The 23,849-nt window shown below is 42.5% G+C and overlaps 1 protein-coding gene across 1 annotated transcript in view; it reads right to left on the bottom strand.

The window, feature by feature from the left end:
* Positions 1-11,758, bottom strand: part of CFAP58 (cilia and flagella associated protein 58) — a 92,046-nt gene extending 80,288 nt beyond the window's left edge. Inside the window, exons 1-5 of the mRNA XM_012661641.1 lie at positions 11,598-11,758; positions 6,195-6,476; positions 3,988-4,136; positions 1,260-1,416; positions 247-441 (exon numbers count right to left, since the gene is read on the bottom strand). Coding sequence (XP_012517095.1) covers positions 247-441; positions 1,260-1,416; positions 3,988-4,136; positions 6,195-6,476; positions 11,598-11,606 — 792 coding nt within the window. The 5' untranslated portion in view covers positions 11,607-11,758. The remainder of the gene's footprint in view (positions 1-246; positions 442-1,259; positions 1,417-3,987; positions 4,137-6,194; positions 6,477-11,597) is intronic.
* Between the last annotated feature and the right edge of the window lie 12,091 nt (positions 11,759-23,849).

The raw sequence follows: 23,849 nt of genomic DNA, 5'->3' as shown, positions 1-23,849 counted from the left end.
AGTGAGACTCTGTCTCAAAAAAAAAAAAAAACAAAAAAAAAAAAGAGGGCATAACTGCCTCGAAAGAGCTACTCGAAGACCAAATTGCAGTGCTCGATGTTATGTGACCAACATCGGTGGTGGAGGGAGTTTGCTGCTTTCCAAGAAAATGCAAAATGTGCAAGCGAGCCACGAGCAAAGGCGCCATTCTTTGTTTTTCTCAGTTCTTTTGCGATGGCCCCCCAGTACAGCCCACACCTGACTCACCTTCTGCTCCTTCAGCTGCTGCTCCAGCCTCTGAAGCTCCTCCTTGCTCTTGTGCATGTACTGCTGCAGGGCCTTGATCTCTGTCTGCCTGCTGTCCATGTCTACCTGAATCTGCTTGAGCTCTTTCTCTAGCTTTTCCTTCTTCCGAGACTCCCGTGAAGCTTCGTTCTGACGTTGCTGGATTTCTTGTTGGAACTACAGGGTGCAGAAAGGGCAGGGAAGAAAAACGTGACCCCTTGCCATGGCAGCTCACAGCCGGGCAAATTCCCCCCCTCCCAGGCCTGTCATTTTCAAGACAGTCACTTCGGAGTAGCATTTCCCCTGTAAGACAGACATCTTGAGCCCCAGTGTTCAAACTTTTAAGAAATATTCTGTATTGTTTTTCAGGGCTTTGACACCAAATGTCCACCCTGATGGTGGGGAACAAATCCACAAGGGGTAGTATAAAATCAACGAAGTATGGACACTCAGAGTTCTAGGGACATTAAACACAGAAAGGGTGCATCCCGTTCTCCATCAATGGGGACCAAATAAAATGTAGCTGGCTACCCTAAGTAGGAAATTCTGTTTTGCATGATCCTGGCTATTTCTAAACAGAACACTATAGGTTTACCTTGACGTCTATGAAAAGCCTTTTTCTTATCTCATGCTCAGAGAAGCCTCATGTTTTTCTCTGGGAGACTGCACAGAATGATTCAGTTAGATGGCTTTCTTATAAAGGAGAAGGGCCAAAGGAACTACTTCTACCATCCCCAGATACTAGGCCCCTGGCCTTCACAGGGGACATGTTCTTGAGCCAGAATCGTAAGCAGAGAGTCCCTACCTTAGTGACATTCTCAGACAGAAAATGCCTTTGGAGAGAACAAACCGGAGAAACAAGCAGAACCAAAGATGCTTATTTGGACACAGAGGGTAAATATGAGACAGGAATAAGATGGGAAGAGAGACTGGGGCAGGACAAACATCCTCTGGAAGGAAATATTCTTTCACTCGCCCTCCGTCGTGGAGCTGACCTGACTTATGGTCTGCTCAGCCTCTTCTTTTGATCGCTCTGTTTCTTGATGCTGTTCCGTGACCTGAGCTAAGGCCTCTCGTAATTTCACCACTTCTGACAAGAGCTGGTCTCGCTCCTTTGTCACTTCTTCTTTGAACTTCAGTAAATCTCGGATACTAAGGAGGAAGAACACAGGAGTCAGACTAAATGGCCATCTGCTCGGGGGTCTTTCATATCACCCTCCAAGCTCATTTTCATGGGAAAGACTTCAGGTCAACGATTAATGCTATTCAGGCCTTAAAGAGAAAGATCTTTATGCCCTGACATGGGAGCTGTTTGTGAGTTGTTAACTGAAAAGAAGTGCCAATAATAATATGCATAGTGTGATAGATTTTTTTTTATTTTTAAGAAAATACAGTGTCTGTTCATGTGTGTGTGTGTGTGTGTGTGTGTGTGTGTGTGTGTGTGTTATAGGCATTTTTATAGAATCCCAGAAAAATAGATACCAGTCAGGTCATTGATTATCTCTGAGAAATTTGGGGTGGCAAGTTGGGAGAGGGGATGATGCTTTCCATACTTCTGTATTATTTGAATTTCTTATAATAAAACAATATTGCTATTGTCAACTCTTATAATTAATCCTAAGGATATGTCAATTCAAAACATTATTTGTTTAATGTATCCACTGGAGGGCTATGATCAATCACAGCTATAAAGCCCAGAATGAAGCATAAAACATAAGCAAATGATATGCATTGCCAATTTTCTATCAATTTACCCAAAGAGATTAGTTTCTCCCAAAGGGATGCAGCCCAGATAAAATGTTCCCAAGAACAAAATTTGGAAAATCACTCATGATGCCTGTTTTTGGAGAGTATATGATAATATTCATTGATTTGAATTGTAAACCAGTTACCTCTAAATTTCAAAAACCATTCCATATGATTTGGCATGACTTTCTGCAGAATTAGCACTTTGCGAGTGGGAGCTCTGTGTCTGATACGACCTCTGCAGCAGAATGAATCTAGAACAAAGCAGCTCTCAGAGCGGAGAGAGCAGAGGAGAACTTGCACTGCAGCTGACAGTTACCAAACTGCTCAAAACAGTAATTTGACAAACTTTATTTACCAAAACCTTTCATGGAACATAAATGTTCATATAAGGTTTAATAAGGAATCTTCAAACCAGCACTCAAACTCTTCTCCAGAAACAAAACCTCAAATTTTAATGTTACGATGAAGAGAGACAGCTACACCTGGACACATTGTTAAAGGTAAAATTACGGGCTGGATAACTTCTTCAGTTCCCCTCTTCACCCTCCTCCAATGTTCATTACAAACACCCCCTATCTGACTTAGTTCCCTCACATTGCTCTTCAGTAGCTGCTCTGAATGTGCTGGACTTCTTCCAGAAGAAGGTAGAATCCAGCACTATAGGGAGCACATTTTCTGTTTGTTTTTCCTATTCCCTCCCCACAACACTGGCACTTAGAACTATCTGTCAATGTTGGATCGGTGCATCAAAAAAGCATAAGAAACCAAGAGAGCAACGTTAGATTTGGTTAAGGATGCCCAAGGAAGTGTGTGCTCATTCCTGATTCTTAACTGATGTGATGTTTTGCATGCCCTACCCAGTGCTAGACTCCTGCAAGTGACATAAATGTGTCTTCCTTCGTGGGATTCACAGCTTAATGGTTAGAGAAGCATATCAACAAATAATTTTAATATTACACAATATGATCAGTGCCACACTAGAGGTAAATGTCAGGTCCCATGGAAACAGAGAATGCAGTGATTTTTCTGCCTGGCCATTGGGGTCTGGAGGTGGAGAAGAGGTTAAAAACAGTGCTGCTGATGGTGATGAAGGTAAGATGGTGTTTGAGGCAGGTCTTAAAGGATGTATAGGAGTTGACCACGAGGAGGATAAAAGAAAAGACATTGCGAGCATAGAAAGCAGCATGTGCAAAGGCATGAAGGTATAGACAACACGGTAGGCTGGACGTGAGGCTAGAGAGGCTGACTAACGCAGATTCATGAAGGTCTCTGACCAACGAGCTCAAAGTCTGGGCTTTATCCTTTGGGTATGGGTAGCAATGGAAAGTGTTAATGCTGGAGATAGGTGCATATGTGTTTCAGAAGCCTCAATCTGGTAGCAATGATGGAATAAAGTGGGATTTTTCTTCTGCAGGCAGGGTGACCGGTTAGGAGGCTACTGCCGAACCCAGTAGAAAATACAGGGAATGAACCAAGACAGTAGCACCGGTGACAGGAAGGAGGGAAAGGTGATGCTTAGAAGATTAAATCAATAGACAGGGCTTTAAGGATGAAGGAGTGGCGGGGTTGAAGAGCCGCTCTGTTTTCTGGCCTAGAATGGGGGCCAGGGGGTGGTGTTGAGACTAATCGTGGGGGATAGATGGCAGGAGCTGAGACTCTGAGCAGAAAGGCAGCCAGTTCCATTCTACGCAAGTTTGAGAGAAGTAAACCTGAAATATGTACTTATTTTGAAACTATATCACTGACGCTTATAAAGCCAGAAGTTTAATATAAACACAGATTAGAAGTTCTTGGGTGTGGAGAAAGAAAGGATTAAAGAATATAGCAATAGACAGAAAGCAATCTCTGGGAAACAAAGAAAGGAGAGTTTTGTATCACAGAGAACATTCATGAAGACACTGGCAAGCCCCAGGCTGTCTGCTGAAGGCCTCTGCAAAAGCCGGTTCAACGTGCATCGGGAAGGCTATGACCTACTTGCTATCCTGGTCCATTGACAGTCCAGACCCCTGCTCAACTAGTTTGGTCAGGTTCACTATTTCCTCTTTCAGGGCAAGAATCGTCTCCTTCGCCTTCTGCTCCTTATCATAGGCTGAGTCCACCATCTTCCAGGCCTTTTCAATTTCCTGGATGGGCCATGGGATATCAGTGAGAAAAACCAAACTGGGTTCCCGATGCAAGGTAAACTAGCAAGTAGAATAACACCATGACTACAGTGTAGTAGCAATTTATGGGGAGAGAATATGACATACTATACATTATACATTATGAATACGTGTGTATTGACTTAGTGAATTGTTCAACATGAACTAGTCAATAGTGAACAGTACATTTAAAGAGGGGGATTGGTAAAGGGTATTTTTTTCTTGTGTAGGTGAGTGTGGCCACAAGGATCACATAGTTACAAAGTTTCCAAAATTAAAAATAAAAGTTTATGTGCTTTTCTAGTCTAGATATTTTTTAAAAAAGTAAGTATTATCACATAAGGAATGATCATAGACTCAAGCCCTAAATTGATAGATTGAATTGAACCTCCTGATAGATTTGCAAATAAAAAAGGTATTTGTCCTCAGATCCCAAATGAGCTCCTGGATGACAATGTGAGCTCTAGAACAATGCACAGCCATGCTGTTCTTCCCTGTTACCTAATTGTGCACAATAACCTTGGTAATTCCCATTTTCAGAAACCCAAACCCAGGCCTTCTCATCAAATACTTTTAGGGGAAAAACAAAATCCATAGCAGGGAATGGAAACAATGACTCATGCAGCTTTGGCTTCCTTACTGTTATGAAATGTGATGTAGAATATTAACATAAATACTTAAAGTGAATCACAGCCATTCAAGTAACACAGTTAAGAGTTGCAACAGCCTTGAGTTTCAGCCCACCACTTAACTTTCTTGCAAAATTTTGTCAAGTGAGTGGGTTTATACAGATAAGAACCTATAAGCATTAGATGAAAATATTCCACTTTTATGTTGACAAAGAATAAAATTGGTAAGAGTGTACTTAATTCAATAAATTAATGCTCACTATTAGAGGAGACAAAGAGATTACTCTTGGGTAACAGCAGCACATAATTTAGTGATTCAAAACAGAATATGAATTTGTGGGATATGTTCTTATATATCAGCCATATGTGCTATTTTTGACAAAACAATGAAGGACATTTAAATTAAAATGCGATTACATAAAGTTTTATCTAAATCAGCTTCACCAATTATATTTTAATCAATTCATGACTTCTATTTCCAGTTTTTAAATTTAAAATGCAGTGTTTTTTCCCAGCATAAAATGAATTAAAGCCTTCTTACGTTGGCAACTAGAAGAAGAAAATGACAATAGAGAAAAAAAACGACACTAAAAAAAAAGAATAGTTTGTAAGAAAACAGATAATCCATATTTTGTACTGGTCATGAAAATTAATTTGAATTGGGTGACGTCTAAATGCATGATATCAAGGGAATTATCTAAAAAGTTTATAAATTATTTCTCATGACTATGGCTTTAATTATAGATTAATTATAAAGTTTTAATTAATATGTTTCGATATCTTGTCACCCTGAGATCAACAAGGAATATTTATGTTTTACCTTCAAACTAATGCAACACACTTGAGAATGTAACAAGACAGTGTAAAACAAAGCCATGCTTCCTCAATGTCCCCACAGGCTGAATCCCTGGTCTCCTATTTGAGAAATTGGGAGGATCAAGTGGGAAGCACACAGGTGTCAGAAAGAAAGGTCATGAAAATTACTATCTGGGAATTCTCAAGGCAATCTCCCCTAAAACAGGGGAAAAATGAGAAGTATGAAAATATCTTTCATAAGCTATCATCACGAGATATTTAATTACTCATCTTGCGTCAAATCAAACAAGTACATGTTGAGATTCCTAAAAATGCATTTACTTACCTCTAAGTCTTCTTGCCAACCCATTATTGCCCAGAAACCAAACGAGTAAGGTTTGGTTTATTTTCTGCATGGTGTAATTATTTTTTGCATGGTGTAATTCACCTAGGCTAATTTTTTTTTCCTAAATGAACAGTATTCCTTAGGCTTAATGAATATATAGGTCGTAAATTTTTACCTAATAACTCATTTACTATCAGCCTAGAGCTGCCAATATAATGAAAGAATGCTGTTTTAAATTCAGATTTGTTCCGTTTCTAGAAGATCACTGACCTTCTTCAGGGACGAGATGGTTGTCTGATCATCCTGAGAGAGCTTCAGGGCAGTGGCGACCTTCGCGGAATTAACCACTATCTCCGCATTTAGCTCTCTGCATTTGGCCATCAGACGCTTTTCATTGTCATAAGACTTTTTCATGACGGCGTGAAGCTTCTCATATTCAACCCTAAATTTTTCCAAACTTTTGTCTCCTAAAAGTTCACTGAGAACCTCCTGAAAATCCCTTTCGAGTTCTTCAAATGCAGTTTCTTCCATTGCTAGTTTTTCACCTTTTTCCTGTGTAAAAGAGTAGGGATGGGAATGGGCAACATTCACTCCATTGCTATTGAGGAGTTGCTGCTATTAGCCCTGAACAAAAGGCCTTCATACAAGCAAAATAAATGCCACTGAGAGGCAGAAAAATTAAGCTATATGGTGGGAAGAGTCCTTCTTCAACCCCTGATGCATTCTTCATATATATATATAATATATATGTACTTACACACATTATATACACATACATTATATCCATTATATATTCATACACATTACATATGTATTAGATATATATGCATTGGGATATATTATATTCAGAATATATATGCATTAAGGTAATAGTATTTCCTACCACATGATGTTGCTAAGGATTAGATTAAATGGGATCATTAAGGTTAAACACTTAGCCAAGTGCCCAGCAAACAGTAGGTACTCAGTGAATTTTGACAGCTCTTATGATTATTCCAAACCCTGATCTCTTTTCACTGAGTCCTGCTTCTTACTGCCCCCAGGACTGCAGAAGGGAGCCATGGCATATTAAGGTCAGACACAGAGAGATCTTGGCATAGATATCATGAAATCACAGATGCTCACAGTGAAACCCACCTGAAAGATGAAATATTTCCCCAAAAGAGATTCCATCATTTTTATCCCTTAAAAAAATCGGGCTAGGTCATCCCCATCAGTCTACTGAAATGCCACTATGCAATGCTTATGGGCCTTTTCCACATTTGCTTTCCATGATTAGCTGGGCAACAAATTATTTAAAAATATAATCCCAGGCCGGGCGTGGTGGCTCACGCCTGTAATCCTAGCACTCTGGGAGGCCGAGACGGGCGGATTGTTTGAGCTCAGGAGTTCGAGACCAGCCTGAGCAAGAGCGAGACCCCGTCTCTACCAAAAAAATAGAAAGAAATTAATTGGACAGCTAAAAATATATAGAAAAAATTAGCCAGGCATGGTGGCGCATGCCTGTAGTCCCAGCTACTCGGGAGGCTGAGGCAGAAGGATTGCTTGAGCCCAGGAGTTTGAGGTTGCTGTGAGCTAGGCTGACGCCACGGCACTCACTCTAGCCCGGGCAACAAAGCGAGACTCTGTCTCAAAAAAAAATATATATATATATATATATAATCCCAAACATATAGATGTAATTCAAGCAAATCTGGCTATGACTTAGATGGGAATCCAGGAGTTAGTCATATAGGGATTTTTATTTCCCTACAGCTATGGGTTGAACCGTGTCCCCCAAAAAGTTATACTGAAGTCCTAACCCTGTGAATCTCACTTTATTTGGAAATAGAGTCTTTGTGCATATAATTAATTAAGATGAGGTCATACTAGAGTAAGGTGGGCTCTAATCCAATATGATTGGTGTCCTTACAAAAAGGAAAATTCTGGACACAGATAGATACACACACAAGGAGAACATGATGATGAAGGCAGAGATTAGACTGATGCAGCTGCAATCCAAGGAAAGCTAAGGATTGGCAGCCACCACCAGAAGCTAAGGAAGAGGCAAGAAAGAATTACGCTCAGACTCTCAGAGGGAGCATGACCCTGCCACCATCTTGGTTTTGGGCTTCTAGCCTTCAGAACTGTAAAACAATAAATTTCTGCTGTTTTAAGACACATAGTTTGTAGTATTTTGTTACAGCTGCTTTAGCAAACAAATAACATCTACTTCTTGTTAGGTAAAACACAATAATAAAAAAGAAATGGTATGGTTAATATATTTATTCACTCATTTAGCAAATATTTATTGAACACCTGCTACGTGTAAATTCTGTGATGAAGCGAGATACCAAGATAAGGAATAACAGCCCGTCCATAAGGAATTTATACTTTAATTGCTGATGGAGTATGTATGCAGGTGATGAAAATATAGAATTTGGTCCCTGCCATAAAATAAACTCAAAGTTCTATAAGAATACACAGGAAGAGGAAATTACTCCCAGCAGCAAGAATAAAACAAATTTCATAAAGGAAATGGCATTTGAGCAGACCCAGAAGGAAGAGTGGAATTTTCATAGGTGAATATGAAGAAAAAGGGCATTCCCAGCAGATAGAAAACCTTGGGCAAAGGCTCAGGACCACGCAAGCATTCAAGGTGGCTGAAGAGGTTTGACAGAGAGCTGAAAGGAGAAGACTAGCCAGGGAGTTAGGGACAGACTGTGGAGGGACTGAATGGTATTCTAGGGAGTATGGACTGCATTATTCTGCAGGCCACAGGGAACCACTCAAGACTTTTGAGCAAAGGACTGATAAGGTCTGCAAAGCTGTAATTATGTTTGCAACATTACGCTTTGATATTCTGCACTAAAAATGGCTTTGACATGAACACTCTGTTGCTAATTTAAAAAACCAATAAAACAGCCAGGCCTGGGGCTCACGCCTGTAATCCTAGCACTCTGGGAGGCCGAGGCGGGCGGACTGTTTGAGCTCAGGAGTTCAAAACCAGCCTGAGCAAGAGCGAGACCCCGTCTCTACTAAAAATAGAAAGAAATTAATTGGACAACTAAAAATATACAGAAAAAATTAGCCGGGCATGGTGGCGCATGCCTGTAGTCCCAGCTACTCGGGAGGCTGAGGCAGAAGGATCGCTTGAGCTCAGGAGTTTGAGGTTGCTGTGAGCTAGGCTGACGCCACGGCACTCTAGCCGAGGCAACACAGTGAGACTCTGTCTCAAAAAAAAAAAAAAAAAAACCAGTAAGACAATCTCTATTCCCAATCGCAAAGTAAAATTCCAACTCACCCTGAAGAATTTGAGTAAGTAATCTAGTTTACCTCCTGTTTTGACAAGCTTATCTTGCCCAATATGGAAAAAGTCTACATATTTTTGGTTTTCAAAAACACTCATACTATTAATTAAATCTCTAAAGATGACACGCAAGCAAAACACAATCTTTGGAGATCAAAACAGATGCAGAGTCACAAGCGTATCTATAACATTTTGTGTAGCAACTTTAGTACTAATTTTAAATTCAGCAGAGGTTTTTCTTCCTTACTAAAAGGACCAGATTATTGGAAAGACCACAATGTAGTAATCCCACAAAGGAGGAAAAAATCATATTAAGGAAATATGGTGCTGCTGCTGCTCTGTGCTTCTCCCTTGTTGATGCTAAACATAAGCACACACAAAAATTTATCACAACGATGTTCTCAGTTCCATCCCTGTAAATGGTATTAATGTCAACACTTGATCACCAGCCTAATGATTTGTTTGCAGACCAGGTTTTCCCTGTATACCTGGCTCTTAGTACAGGAATGAAAAAAACACCAAATAAAGAAAAGTTTTAAAGAAACTTTTATGAACAAAAGAGATTTGTTCGTATTGTCATTAAATAGTGTACTAGTATTAAAAGCAAAGCAAAAATAATCTCTTAGCTGTGACCAACAAACAGTACCTACACTGTTATGGCGTCTAATGGGATCTATGCTGAAAGTATGGTATGAACAGGAACTGATCAGAGAGAAACTATGGCACTCTTATATTCTATCACCTATCCATTGAGTGTTCGCTATGTGCCAGGCACTGTTTTAGGTGCTGGGAATACCAATTAGTGGAGAGAAGGAAAAGAGAGCTGCAGTTTAAGATGAAGCCAGGGTGGAAACAGAGAATTGGGAAAGCAGAAGCAAGGAAAAGTTGGCTGAGGTCAAGTGAGAAGAGAAGCAGGAGAAAGGAAGAAATGAAAGGAGATAATGAAACGAAAGGGACGCTGGGAAATCATTAGTTCATAGTGTTGGTATCGGGGGCTTAGATATGGAGAAGGAAGAATGAAATTAACCAAGATGGTTAGTGGGAGAGAAGAGGAGGAAACACTCCAACGCAATAATAGAAAAAATAAAGAACTAGAAGGCACAAGAGGAGGAAATGGGAAGAAAAGATACATGAATGAGCATTGGGTAACAGGAGAAGTGATGCAGCCACAGGAGCACGATGTCAGAGAGAGATGGGGCAATGGAACCCAGGGAGGGAGGGAGCCCAGGGATTTGAAAGGGACTTTATGATAGGAAAGAAGGGAACTGCTGACCACAGGGAGATGGACTTTATAAAGGGAGAGCAGAGGTGGCGGAAATGGAATGATGAGGGGATGTGGCGGAAATGGAATGATGAGGGGATGTGAATGGGGCAAAGGAGACAAGGGAGCAGCTGGAATAGGGGCGGGGGCACGATGGTGCTGAGGGAAGACGGGACCAGGGCTGGCCTCATGGACGTGAGACCTATTCAGTGGCACAAGGCCCCTCGCTCAGAAGGGCCCAGCCTTGGTTGAATGCTCTGCTGTCCTGTCTTAAAATTCTTAATAATTTTTGAAGATACTTTGTGTTTTCATTTTGCACTGGGCCTCGAAAAATCATGTAGCTGGTCCTGGCTAGGACTGACCTTGGGAGGGGGGAGGGGAGGAGGGCTTTGATGGGGCCATGAAGGATTTGGGTAGGGCCACAGGGGATGGGGACTGTGAATGGCAAGTGATGACAGGGACCCAAGCCTGTTAAGGTTATAAATGAGGGGGGGCCCCATGGACAGCAGGGGGTCATTGAAGGGTTGCAGAAATGACCCTTATTGTGGCAGCTGAAGATGGTGTGTACTATATCAGGGAGGGAAGCGAGGCTACAGCATGTTCACACTGGGGCCAGTGACCACACAGAGCAGTGGTGATGGGCTGACCAGCCTTAATGAAGGGTGCAACAGCAGGTGACCATGTTAGGGAATCAAGGTGTGATAGGTGGACAAGAGCCAGTGAATAGGGGTGACAGTGGATATCTATGGAGCCTTTGTCCAGGTTTTCCCACTCAGGTGAGGCATGGCCAATATGTCTGTGTGAACCTCTCTTATGGTATCACCTCACTGCTCAAAATCTAGGCGTGGGTGCATATCATGTGTGGATCTGGGAACTCACGGATGTCCTACCGAGCTTAGCACAGCACCAGTGAAATAGTGGGGGCAGGGGGTGTCCACCTAGTTGAAGGAGGCACAGGAGGTAACGAGCCAGACGGAGAAAGGTGGGGAAGTGCGGGTGCAGGTGGGGACAGGACGTTGATGGAGGAAATATTGGAATCAGTGTCTGTGACAGTCGACAATAGGAGGGGGACAATGGGGAAGGGTCAAGCGAGGGGCGACAGAGAGGGGCGCTGACTCCTGACCTCCGCCATCCCGACGCTCTCTGGGGGCGGCCTCAGAGGCTGCTATGGAGATCGCAGAAACCGGGCCGGAGTCGGGGAAGCGGCTGTGCACTACTCCCAGCGTCTAAAGCGGCGACACGCTGTCTCTACCGCCCGCCCGGGGAAAACCCGGCGCTCGGCGCGTCCTCCTGTCGCCTGGCAACCGCCACGCCCTCTAGGGGCGCTTGCAGAAATTCGAAAAGGGAAGAGCTTCTGCCGCGGTCACCTGGGAGATGCTCCCCAGAGAAATATGCAAATATATCCTCAATGGGGCGGGGCCAATGAAACGAAGGGGCGGTGCCTCTGGAGGCTGGGCCGGGTCCCAAGGTGAAGGCCGAAGTTAGAGACACTGGGAAGAGACAACCCAGTAAGGGCGGTGGGGGACACCGGGGAGCCAATTATGGGGAGCCAAGGACGAACGCCCAGAAGGAAATGTAGACCAGAGGGTTCCGGATTAGAGCAGGACCGGCAGCTACCCTCTGCCCTCTGTGACAGCGAGGAATACTCTCAGTTCCAGTCATTTCAACCCTGTAGAACAGCCACTGTGTGCCCGACACGGAGGGGAAACTAAGTCAGAGAAAACCCAGACCCGCCTTCAAAAGGTTTAGTCATAAGGGTGAGAAGAATAGGGTGCAGAGCTTGCGCCCTGGAAAAATTTATGTAGAGCCACATCGCAAAAATCTGCCGTTCATCTGGGCTACCCTCCCAAGATCAGTTCTTCTCCCTCTCCCTCTCCTGTGCAACTGAATAGTTCTCACGCCCGTGGAGCCAGCCCTGTCCCATCTCCTCTCAGCACCATCGTGTCCCCACCCCTATCCCAGCTGCTCCCTTGCCTCCTCTGCACCGTTCACATCCCCTCATCACTCCATTCCCTCCCTCTCCCCTCCCCGTCCACTTCCTTAGGACTTCAGGCACAGAGAGTTGAAGTAATTAAACTGCTTGGTTCATGAAATGTGCAAGATTCTTCTATGGTTTCATTTACTTTTTTCCCCTTTAGTCCGTCCCATCCCTACTCCCAACCCTCGTCCGCAGCCCCATAGGCACTCTTGCTACTGTGCTTCCGTATGTATTTTTCAAAAATGTATAGCATTTCTATCAGGTATTTTAAAAAAAATGTTAATAATGGTATTAGACTTTAGAGATTACTTTATTTTCTACTTTTTTTACTCAACATTCTTTTAAAGGATTTGTCCTTGTTGCAGAAATCCTAGTTCATTGCTTCTGATTGCTGCATAGCATTTCATATGGGGCATTCATCACATTTTACTTCCATTCCCCAACTGGTAGATAACAAGGCTGCCTCCAACTCTCCAGCACTGCAAACAGTGTGGCTGTGTTCATCCTTGTCTCTGGTCCGTTATGGACCTGTGTGCAAATTCCTCTGAAATATACTCCAGGAGTGAGATTGTTAAAGTCATAGGGGATGCATGGGGACACCACATTCAGTTATGCACCTGTGTCCTGCACAAAGATTCCAGCCAAGGGGCCAATAAGGGCTGAAAAACAGCCTCAACTCTCTTTCCCATGTCGTGTGCCCTGCTGGAGGAAGATGTGTCCTTTTTATTCCCACAAAGCTCTGTTCCCTAGCCAAGTCATAAACCTAGAATGCTGTGACTATCTAGATGGTATACCTTTTTCAGACTCATCTACCCAGACGTGAACACTGTTTTCCAACTGCACAAAGATGCCTAATAGCCTAGTGGAAGCCCTGTGGCAGTACTGTACTGTAAGATTGTGTACCAGAATTACTGCCCTATACTACACTGCAGTGTGTTGTACAAGGTGTTTGTCCCAGACTTCCATCCTTTCCAGCACATGGTAGTTTATTTATTCATAACCACTCATATAGTGTTTACTAAGTGCCATATACTATTCTAAGTGCTTTATAATACAAATACTGACTCCTCTAATTGTCCAATTTTCTAGTTTCTGTCAATATGATGAAAGTAGTATCCGTACATTTTTGCTTTCATTTTCACTTCTGTAACTACTAGTAAAATTGAGCATTTCTTCACGAATTCACAGGCCACTTGGGGTGCCCTCCTGTGAATTGCCTATTCATAACTTATATTTCTATTGGTCTTTTTCTTTCTCTTTTTGATTTGCAAGATGTTTCTGTAAAGTCCTAATGTTAATATGCTTTCAAAGACTGGAAACTTTACCTTTATGTCCTTAATGAAACCATAATACTTAATTTTGATACTGTGGCCCTTTATCTTTTCTTCTTTCTTTTCTTTTTCTTTAACTTTTTATATGCATTTTTTGGTATGATTTAGTCCTTCTCAACTCCCCAAGGTCATACAAGTATTCTCCATCATTTTCTTCTATGAGCTTCATAGTTTAACTTTTTTACCTTCAGTTCTCTAACCCATCTGTAGTTCACCTTTGTATATAGTTATATAGTGTGAGATAGGGATCTGATTGTGTTTTTTCCCTTGGAGTGAGCAAATTTTCCAACACCCTGTATTATTAATACACATTAATAAATGGTCTATTCTTTCCCAGTTGGTTTGGGAAAGTTCCCAGATATACATGGGTGTGTTCTGAGCCCTCTGGTTTGTTCCTGTGCTAGTACCACAAGGTTTTATTACTATGGTTTTGTAGTTAGTCATCATGGTTGAGGGGCAAGTCCCCTATTCCTGCTTCTTATGTGTCAAAATCACTTTGGCTATTCATGGACCTTTATCCTCCCATATAATTTTTTAAGTAAGTTTGCCAAGTTTCACATGATAAATTTTAATTGGAACAGCATTGGACTGATGAATTAATTCAGGGAAAATTGACATATGTACAATGACATCTCATCCATGACCTGAGACTGTATATTTGGTGGGCAAAAGGGGGAAAATGTGGCTGATTCATGATGTGATATGCATGGGGGTGTTTGCAGAACTGACAAATGAGCTGGAGAAGTAGGCCGAATCAAACTGCAAGCCAAGCTAATAGAAATGGGCTGGAGATGGGGCAGGTGGCACAATAGAGGCTGCTTTGTGTGTTTACAGGAAAACCTGATTACGCACTGGGACTATTAGCTTGTGGGATCCCCATGAACAAGAGAGACTCCATAACACTCCTGAAGGTACGTAGCATACAGAAAGACCTACAGGGCCTTGGCTTCCTATATCTTGCTTTGGTGTCAAATGTGGGGCTTTGTGTCTTCCCATTTTCTAGGAGTCTCCTAAAGGATCACAAGCAGGTGGCCTGCCAAGGTGACAGCAATTCAATCCAGCAAACCCTCTTGTAAAGCACCTCCTACATGGCAGACACCAGGCTGACCACAGGAATCATCAAGGTTACCACCGCAGAGTCACTGCCCTTTGCACTTACAATCTGCATTGGGGGAAAGACAGAAAGGAACACCCACAATTAATGCTAACACAATATAGTGGTGTCATTTAGTAAGTCCCATGTCAACAGAAAGCAGTATGGGAGCTCAGGGAATCTAAACACTGATATCTGCGAGCATTAGTTACATGGGGCCAAAAGACCTGAGCTCGGGCAATCAGGGAACCACAAGGAGGTGGAAAGGCACGTGACATGTTCACCTCATAGGAAAGAGATGCAGGTGGACATCAACAAAGATGGATGAATGGATAAAAGGACGGGCGGTTGGAAAAATCAATTTATGCTGATGAAACAAAATGTTTGATTTCCAATTTTCTAGATGACAGAAGACTAGTCACCACCCTGCTTCCCTGTGTTGTTGTAATAAAAAGAAGCACTAGGTGGCATTACATTACCAAAAGTCCTCACCTTTCGGCACCTCTAGGAAAAACACCCACCAAGATCGTGTCAGCCCCTAAAGTTAGACAAATAAGAGTGCTTCTATTAATCTCATGTCTCATTATACCCACTTTATTTCTTGAGTACCTACTGTACGCTTAGCCCTGTTCTGTGTACTGCGGGGAGAGAATACAAAAGGAGTTGAAGATAGGATCTCCTCATGCGAAGGGCATAAGGAGAAGCAAACATGCATGCTAACCCTCCTCCACCAAAGATTTTTTAAAACAGTCCAAGGCAGGATGTAGTAAGCGCTGAAGGGAGGGTGTAAGGACACAAGGTGCTGTGTAATCTGGTCCTTTTGACCTTCTCGTGCCTTCTCCCATCACTCACTCTTTGTTACACTGGCTTTTTCAATTTCTTGAATATGTCATGCTCTTTCCCACTACCTGGAATTCACAAATGCTAATCTCGCTGGTCTGCCATACTAGACCACCGTCCCCTTCTTCACCTGGCTGACCCCCATCCCTCCCTCCTTCAGATCTTTGTCCTGGGGGAGATCTTTCCTGACCAGTCCCCCAACACCAGACTACTTGGACAAGTACTGCATTCTACTTCTTGGACCATCCCACAATGGTCATTAATGACCTATTCACATAAATGGCTGTTTAGTAGTTGTCTTCCCTTCCAGGCTGTCAAACAAGAGGACAAGGATCATGTATGTCTTCTTCAGTCCCCACTGGTGTTATGGGCTAACTTGTGTCCTCCCACCCAAGTTCACATGTTGAAGCCCTAAGCCCCCATACTTTACAATGTGACTGTATTTGGAGATAGGCCCTTTAAGGAGGTGATTAATTTAAAATAAGTTCTTTGGGGTGGGCCCTAATCCAATCTGGGTGGCATCCTTACAAGAAAAGGGAACTGGACACACAAAGAGACACCAGGAAAGTGTGCACACAGGAGGCCATCTGCAAGCCAAAGAGAGGCCACAGAAAAATTCAAGCCTGGCAACACCTTGACTTCTAGGTTCTAGAACTGTGAGGAAATGAATTTTTGTTTCATAAGCTACACAGCCTGTGGTACTTTGTTATAGCAGCCCTAGCAAACTAATAAAACCAGCCAGCACTCTGCTCAACAAATAACTATTGAGTGAATCACTATTGAATGAGTTCTAAAATAAGCAAGACCAGTGGACGAAGGCATATTAGGGAAAGGTACAGGGTAGCTCTTGAACTTGACCTCAAATGATACATATCAGTCAGAGACATGGAAGAAAATAAAAGGAATCCCAAGTATAGGAAATAGCACTGGGCAGATACCAAGGCAAGAATGCAAAAACCCTGCCACAGGGAGGGTGATGTCCCTCTCAGGGACCAGTGGACCCTAATGTTGATAAGAGGGCATGGGTGAATGGTAGAGAGCCTTGGAAGAATAGCAGAGAAGTGGCTGCAAACTCAAGGACCAGGGAGAGCCAAGGACACATCCATTTGTTCTGCCAGATAACTCAAATATATAATTGAGAGCTGTAATACCTCTGCAAAGCTCCTTACTTAAACCTGGATATAATCGCTTCTTATCAGTTCCCTCCTAGGACTTCTCAGCTGAGTGCTGTAACACAGGAATAAGAACAGTGTTACATACACAGTGCTCTCACCTCTTCGACAACACCCGGTAAGAAGTGAAAGTGAACTTGCCAAAAAAACCAGAAAGAAACACTGATTTGCAGCCCTCCATGTAAATCCCCAGGCTGGAATGCAAAGCAACTGTGTGCCCTAAAAGAAATCTACTCCTCTTACTGATCAGAGAGGTCCCAAAGGCTATTTTGGGGGAGTCTGCACAATCCACAATCTCCTTCTCTGAGACTGGTAATTCCCACCCGGAAGTATGTGCCTCTCTGAAGCCACAATGTCCTAGGTGGCCCTACCTGCCCCCACTCCCAGGGACATGGGCAAATGGGTCAAGAGTGGAAACCTGACCCACATGCAATCAATTTTATTATTTTTCCTGGGAATTTATAACAGGGACCAAGAGTTACAAGTCAATCATTGCTGGAGTCTGAATCTGAGTTTGTGAAGCCTGGGAGAGGCAAAGAAGAGCAGGCTGTGTCAATGGAAGAATAAAACTATGAATGAGGAGGGGATGCCACAGACCCAAAGGAGGGAAGGAAAGATGGGGGAGGAGGCTTCTTCCTTGACTGCTGATGCCTTTCGGATCCTGGGATCCTGGTAACAGTTCCTGGGGAGGCCCAGCAACACCTGCTCTCTTGGGTTCTGCTAGAAAACTGTACAAAATCACCTTATTTGTTTCAGCTAGATGAAGTGAGCTTTCATTACTCATACAAAAAAAAAAAAAAAAAGCTGTGACCAACACAGGTCCTGTTTGCATAGGCACGCTTGTAGCATCGCTGGATTTACTGTCCACAGAACCTAAAAACTACATTTGGGGCCCCTAATGACACGGTAAAAACTGCTCGTGTCATCATATCTAACATTTCTCCTCTGAGCTGTTGGGAAGATTAAAAGCTCACGTGTTACAGAAAATTGTTATCATTTATCAGCCAACCCTATGGTCACCTTAGATGACAGAGCAGAGTCCCCAGCTGGCTAGTGCTCTCCAAGACTGTTTGGGACATATTTTATTCTTTTAATCTTCTCCTTTCCCAGCCTGCTACAGACCTAACTTAACGGAACATTTGTTGAGCATTTGACATCGGTTCCCAAAGGGTCTCCAGACAAACTCCCCTCTTGATAACTGAGGAGGCAACGAAGCCCAGGCAGATTTATTAGGAAGACTGAAAGGTCAGTGCCAGATAGAAGCAGAGAAGGAACAGCCATGGCAGGTGATCATTTTTACCAGGGGAAGGAGACAATAGTGTCATAACCACCCAGTTATCTTACCTGCCTTGAATTTTATTGGCTTACCAGCAACTGCTCTTTTCCCAGTCAGGTTACTTTGGGGTATGACTGGTTAGGTGAGATCATTCAGTTGGTGCTTCTTGCCCAAGAAGCCAAGGTTGCAGTTTGATGTCCTACCCAGGGCTGGTAAGGACTTGTACAAACCAACCGGCTGACCAGATTGGTTAAAAGGACTGAGTGGCTCCATGCAACCTATTCCCACTACAAATAAATAAATGAATGCGTGAATAAGTCAATAAGTGAATAAAGAAAAAATTTTTTAAATCAAGGCACAAAGTATCTTTGGTGGTGAGTCAATGCTCTTATTTCTATTATCCCCTGAAAGTGCTCTATTTTCAAACACCTCTAGACTTTACATATGCTGGTCCTTTGTCTGGAATATCCTATGGCTTCTTCTTTGTCCAGTTAGCTCTTTCAAGAGTCAGCTCAGGGTCCCCTCCTCCAAGAAGTCTTCCCAGTTAGACACTTCTCTGGGCTGCTAGAAAACCTAAGCATCCCTCTGTCGATACACTGTTGTATACTTATATATTTACTTCTATGTCTGCCCCACCAGACTGGCAGGGCCAGTCTTTTCTTTAACCTATCTCTGGTGCTAGCTCATAGAAGACACTCAAAGTAGAAAGTTTGAAGAATGAATGGGAAATTCAATTAACTTACACACTCAGGAACATAGCAATTACTCTGGGAGTGATTAGTAACTAAAGGAAGTTGAAAATTATTGGTACACAAACATTTAAGATTCTAGGTAGTTAAATGAAATTATTTCCAAGTATACACCAAGGCCCCAAACAGAAGTACAGGTATTAAGGATTACAATAAAATGCATTCATCTCATTCCTCTTCCCATCCTCAATGTAAGCAAAACAGAACCATGTCTTTTTTCTTACCCACAGGGCCAGATACACAGTAGGTCCTCAATAAAAGTTGACTACTCAATTCTCATAGGCAGCAAAGACAAGCATCTATAACATGAAACTCTTTGCTACGTTGAAGGAATAAACTCTCTTTTTTAGTTGGTAGGTAGGCTGCTTTTTTACTAATACCTACTGTGAGATCTACTGAATAATTTCAGCAGCAACAAATGCCTGCTGAACACTCACTATAAACTCCCTGAGGCGATGTCAGAGGTGCAAAAAGCCTCAAGCCCGTTTGGGGAGCTTGGAAACCAATTTCATTTTCTTTTTATTTTTCTTTTTTTTTGAGACAGGATCTCACTCTGTTGCCCAGGCTAGAGTGCAGTGATATCATCATAGCTCACTGCAACCTCAAACTCCTGGTCTCAAGCAATCCTCCTGCCTCAGCCTCCTGGGTAGCTGGCACTTCAGGCACATGCCGCCATGCTTAGCTAATTTTTTTTTTTTTTTTAATTTTTGGTAGAGATAGGGTTTCGCTATGTTGCTCAGGCTGGTCTCGAACTCCTGGCCTCAAACAGTCCTCACATTTTGGCCTCCCAAAGTGCTAGCATTACAGCTGTGAGCCACCCCACCTGGCCAGAAGCCAATTTAAGCTAAGCAGGACAATTTAAAACCCTAGGAGATTAGAGAGCAGTCTAAAATATTATATTTTAGAATCTAGCACCACGGTATGCAAACTTTTTCTGTGAAAGACCAGATTAAGGCCTTCACAGGCCACATGGTCTCTGTTGCAGCTATTCGACTCTGCTACTGTAGTCCAAAGGCAGCCATAGACAACACACACGAGAATGGGCACGGCTGTGAGCCAATAAAACTTTCTAAAACTTTCTCTATAGAAGCAGCTGGTGCTCTGGATTGGGCCTGCCAGCCATAGTTTGCCAACTCCTGATTTAGCACAACGCCTGGCATAGAGCAGGTGCTGAAATATTTGTTGAATGAATGAATGGATGAATGAATAAGTGAACGGAGGTCTTTCTAAGATGACAGCCCGGTGATTTGTTTTAAAGTCCAGTGCACCATCTTTAGACATTAACTACAAGGACAGCAGTAAATACCTACTGAGCAGAAATAGCTGGATAGACGTCATCTGACAGTTGTTTCCCACTCCAAGTGATGTGTGCAGATGCAAAATTAACACATAAACCAACAACAGCTTTCACAGCAGGTATGTGAGCTAGAAGAGTGGTTTAAAGAAGCATTTCTTGAAACTGTAGATCTTGACTCATGAGTAAGTTGTGGCCTGCATTTTTTTCAAAATAGAGTAAGGGATGGGAAGAGAAAAACAGGAGGGAACGTAACAGATTATATGGATTGTTTTAAAGAAATCTGTCTTTCGATTATAATGCACTTGTATGGGTGAGTATACTGGGTTGTGAGGTAAAATGTATTTTCAAAAAACTTTGAAAAACACTTTATCTAATTATTGTCATCTCATTCTTGGGGAAATTCAGTACAGTTGTACATTTGAAGGAAACAGATACAGCGAACAAGAAGATACAGTGTATAATTAAGGGCAAGATTCTGGAGCCAGTGCCTGGATCAAATCTTGGCTCTCCCAAGCTATGTGACCTTGGGCAAGTTACTTAGCCTCTCTGGGCCTCAGATTCTTCACTGGTTAAATGGAAATCTAATTCTTATGGTTGTTTGGAGAATTAAATGAGGTGGTATGTGTAAAATGCTTACAGTAATACCTAGCATATTGTGTTAGTTTTAGCTATTATTATTCTGTCACTAACCAGCAATGTGACCTTGCATATGTGACCTAACTTCTCTGGGCTTCATTTTTGTCAGGAAATAATGTCTAAAAGCCTGCGGGTTCCCGCATTCCTAGAGAAGGGGCATTGCCACAGCTAACCTTGAGCAGTCAAATAGTCAAATGCGAGCCATCCATCTTGCTCAACTGACAGCTCTGAGGTCTCCGCAAAGCAGCCTGTTCCAGCGAAACATCCTGTAAACTAACTTGCTATCATCTCTTGAAATTCCACGCAAAGTTGAATTCAGGGTAGTGAGAGATTGACCAAATCAAGGAAAGTGCCTTTTTTCCTCTCCCTCAGATGCTTAATGACTAGCATGGGCTTCCTGTCTCTCCCATTGTCATGCATTTTATTCTGTATACTGGGATAACCACAGATAGGGGTGAACAGGAAATCTGTCCCCATGTATTTAATTTTTCAAAAATTTTCCAATGTTGCTGACTGTGAAAGGTGGTGTGAAGCTGCCCTGCAAGTTGGTCCCCTGCTTATCAGTCGCCTTTCATGATGGAATTTGAAGCCTCATCTAGCACTAAAATGCTCATGGAAAAAATTCCATTTACTTTCTCTCTCTCTCTCTCTCTCTCTCTCTCTCTCTCTCACACACACACACACATGCACACACAGACGCACACGTGCCAGCAGAAAAATAGGCAAAGTTATAACTGACTACTCACAAATAAAGACATAAAGATGGGTTATAATAATGTTCTGCTCAGCCTCACTCATGATCAAAGAAATATAAATGAAGACATTGAGATATCTTTTTTTTACCTATAAAAGGAGAAAACTAAAGTTAGAAAATACCCAGCATTAGCAATGATGTGGGAAAATAGGCAATCTCATTCTCTATTGGCAAGAGTTTAAATTGGTAAAACCTCTTTGGAGGGCAATTTTGCAATATGTATCAAAGCATTAAATACACACAACCTTGTCAGTGCCCTGACATATCAAGGCACTGAACCAAAACAGCTTTCTTATATACAGGCCTCTTATTTGAGAAAAATAAACCCTTATTTGTTTAAGCCTTTTACATTCTTAGACACTTCTAAAAATTACGGTCAGGTATTCTGTTACTTGCAGCCAAACATATTCTTAATGGATAAAATTTTTTTAATAGAAGTGAAAGAGGACATTCTTATCTTGACTTTAACATGAAGGTTTCTAATGGGAGAGGGTTTTTTTTTCCCTCCTGTTACTAAAAGGCAGCCTTTCCAGGGTCCCAGCCTTAGGACCAGATTCCTGTCTTTCTAGAACTCAAGGCCTGAACAGGTACTAACCCTCAGTTCCTGAGTAGGTACTCCTCAGTCCTTAGACATTTGTCATGCCTTTGAGTTCCCTCTTGCTATCTCACACCTGGAGCTCCCCTTTTCTTTCAGTTGTTGATACATTTTATTCAGCATTTCTGTGTTTGAAGCAGGGATTCCCTGACTTCTTGACCCCTAGCGTTCCCAGAAGATGAATCCTTTGTATTTCCTATCTTTTAAAAACCCTTTCTAGATACCAAGTGCTACACAAACTCCATAGGACGGGTGTCCAACCCAAGCATGAAGCTTCAAGGAAGACTTTCTGGAGGAGTAATCACCTATCCTGAGACCTGAAGACTGAGCATGTAATCAGCCAGGTGAAATGATGTGTATGTACATTGGGGTGACAGGTTGGAGGAAGAGGTGGGGTGACAGTTTCAAGCAGAAATATTAAATAGAGCATGTATAAATGTCCAAGGGAGGGAAAAAACAAGCAAACAGGGTATCACATTCTGAGAAGCATAAGTTCCAAGAACTGCAAGGAGTCTGGTGTGGAGCATGGAGTAAGATAAGAGGCTGGTAAAATAAGCAGAGGTCAGTTTACAAAACAGCTTAGGTGCAGGTTAGGATGGTGGACCTGAGAGCAGACAGGAACCAATGAAAGAGGCCATCAGGTCACAGAAGGTAAAACTGTCATGTTTAAAAGAAAAACAAATATAATAAATATCCCTTATATTAATTTATTAATATAAATAAACACACAAAGCGGGTTAGAAATTGCTGAAACAACTTTGCAGATGGGATGGCAATCCCAGAGGGCATTCAAGCACTAACCTCGGCTTGCCAGCATATCCCTAAACCCTTAGCACAAGGATTATAGGGCTCAGTCCCCTGCCCCCACCTCCCAGGAGTTTCCCCCACCTGCTTTGGGGAGCAGGGGTGAGCACCCACACACACACACCCATACACACATCAGCCCCCATAACTATCCCTCACATAAGGAAAGGATTTGAGAAGCAATAAAGCTTGAAAATAAAAGTACCCTGGGCCAAGGGCCAAGAGGTCTATTTTTAGAAAATTTTCTCATTGCCTGTTTGTCTTTCAGACTCAGCCTAATGTCTTCCAGGGGAGTGTTAAAGTTATTTGGCTAGAAACAAGCAAAGGAGGGAAGGAAGAAGGTGATCTAAGATCAAATAGCAGTAGCAACTGTGATGATCTTTGGATAGTGTGTTCCAATTTCCCCAGCCTGCCCTCACTGGCATTTGGTGTCCCCAAAGCAGCTTAATGTATAATATGATAGAACTCATTCAAACCCTTCCTGGCCACTTCTACTGTCCGTAGGATTTGGGCAGATCACAAAGGGAAGATAATAGAAGGTTATGGGTTTCATAAACTATTAAGCACGAACAGGGTGCTGCTGCTGCTGTCCCTCCTGGCCTCATCTTTAAAATTCGGATAGTAATACTTGATCTGATCTAATTCACAACTGTAACCAGGTTTGGGGACTAAAGCGCCCCCTACAGCATTTGGTCATCATTCTCCCTTGTGCCTACTTATTCAGAAAGGCAACAACGCATTCATTTACCGTATAAGTTGGTGAGTTATTTTAATCCATTCAAGCAGCAAAAGAGAAAAAGGCCGGCATTGTGTCTCAATTTATACTTTCCTCCAAGGGACAAAATAGGTG

The sequence above is a fragment of the Propithecus coquereli genome, unplaced genomic scaffold (assembly GCF_000956105.1).
Source record: "Propithecus coquereli isolate 6110/MARCELLA unplaced genomic scaffold, Pcoq_1.0 Scaffold73, whole genome shotgun sequence".
NCBI lineage: Eukaryota > Metazoa > Chordata > Mammalia > Primates > Indriidae > Propithecus > Propithecus coquereli.
The sequence above is the reverse complement of the archived record's forward strand: the minus strand, read 5'-3'. Positions and strand labels throughout refer to the sequence as shown.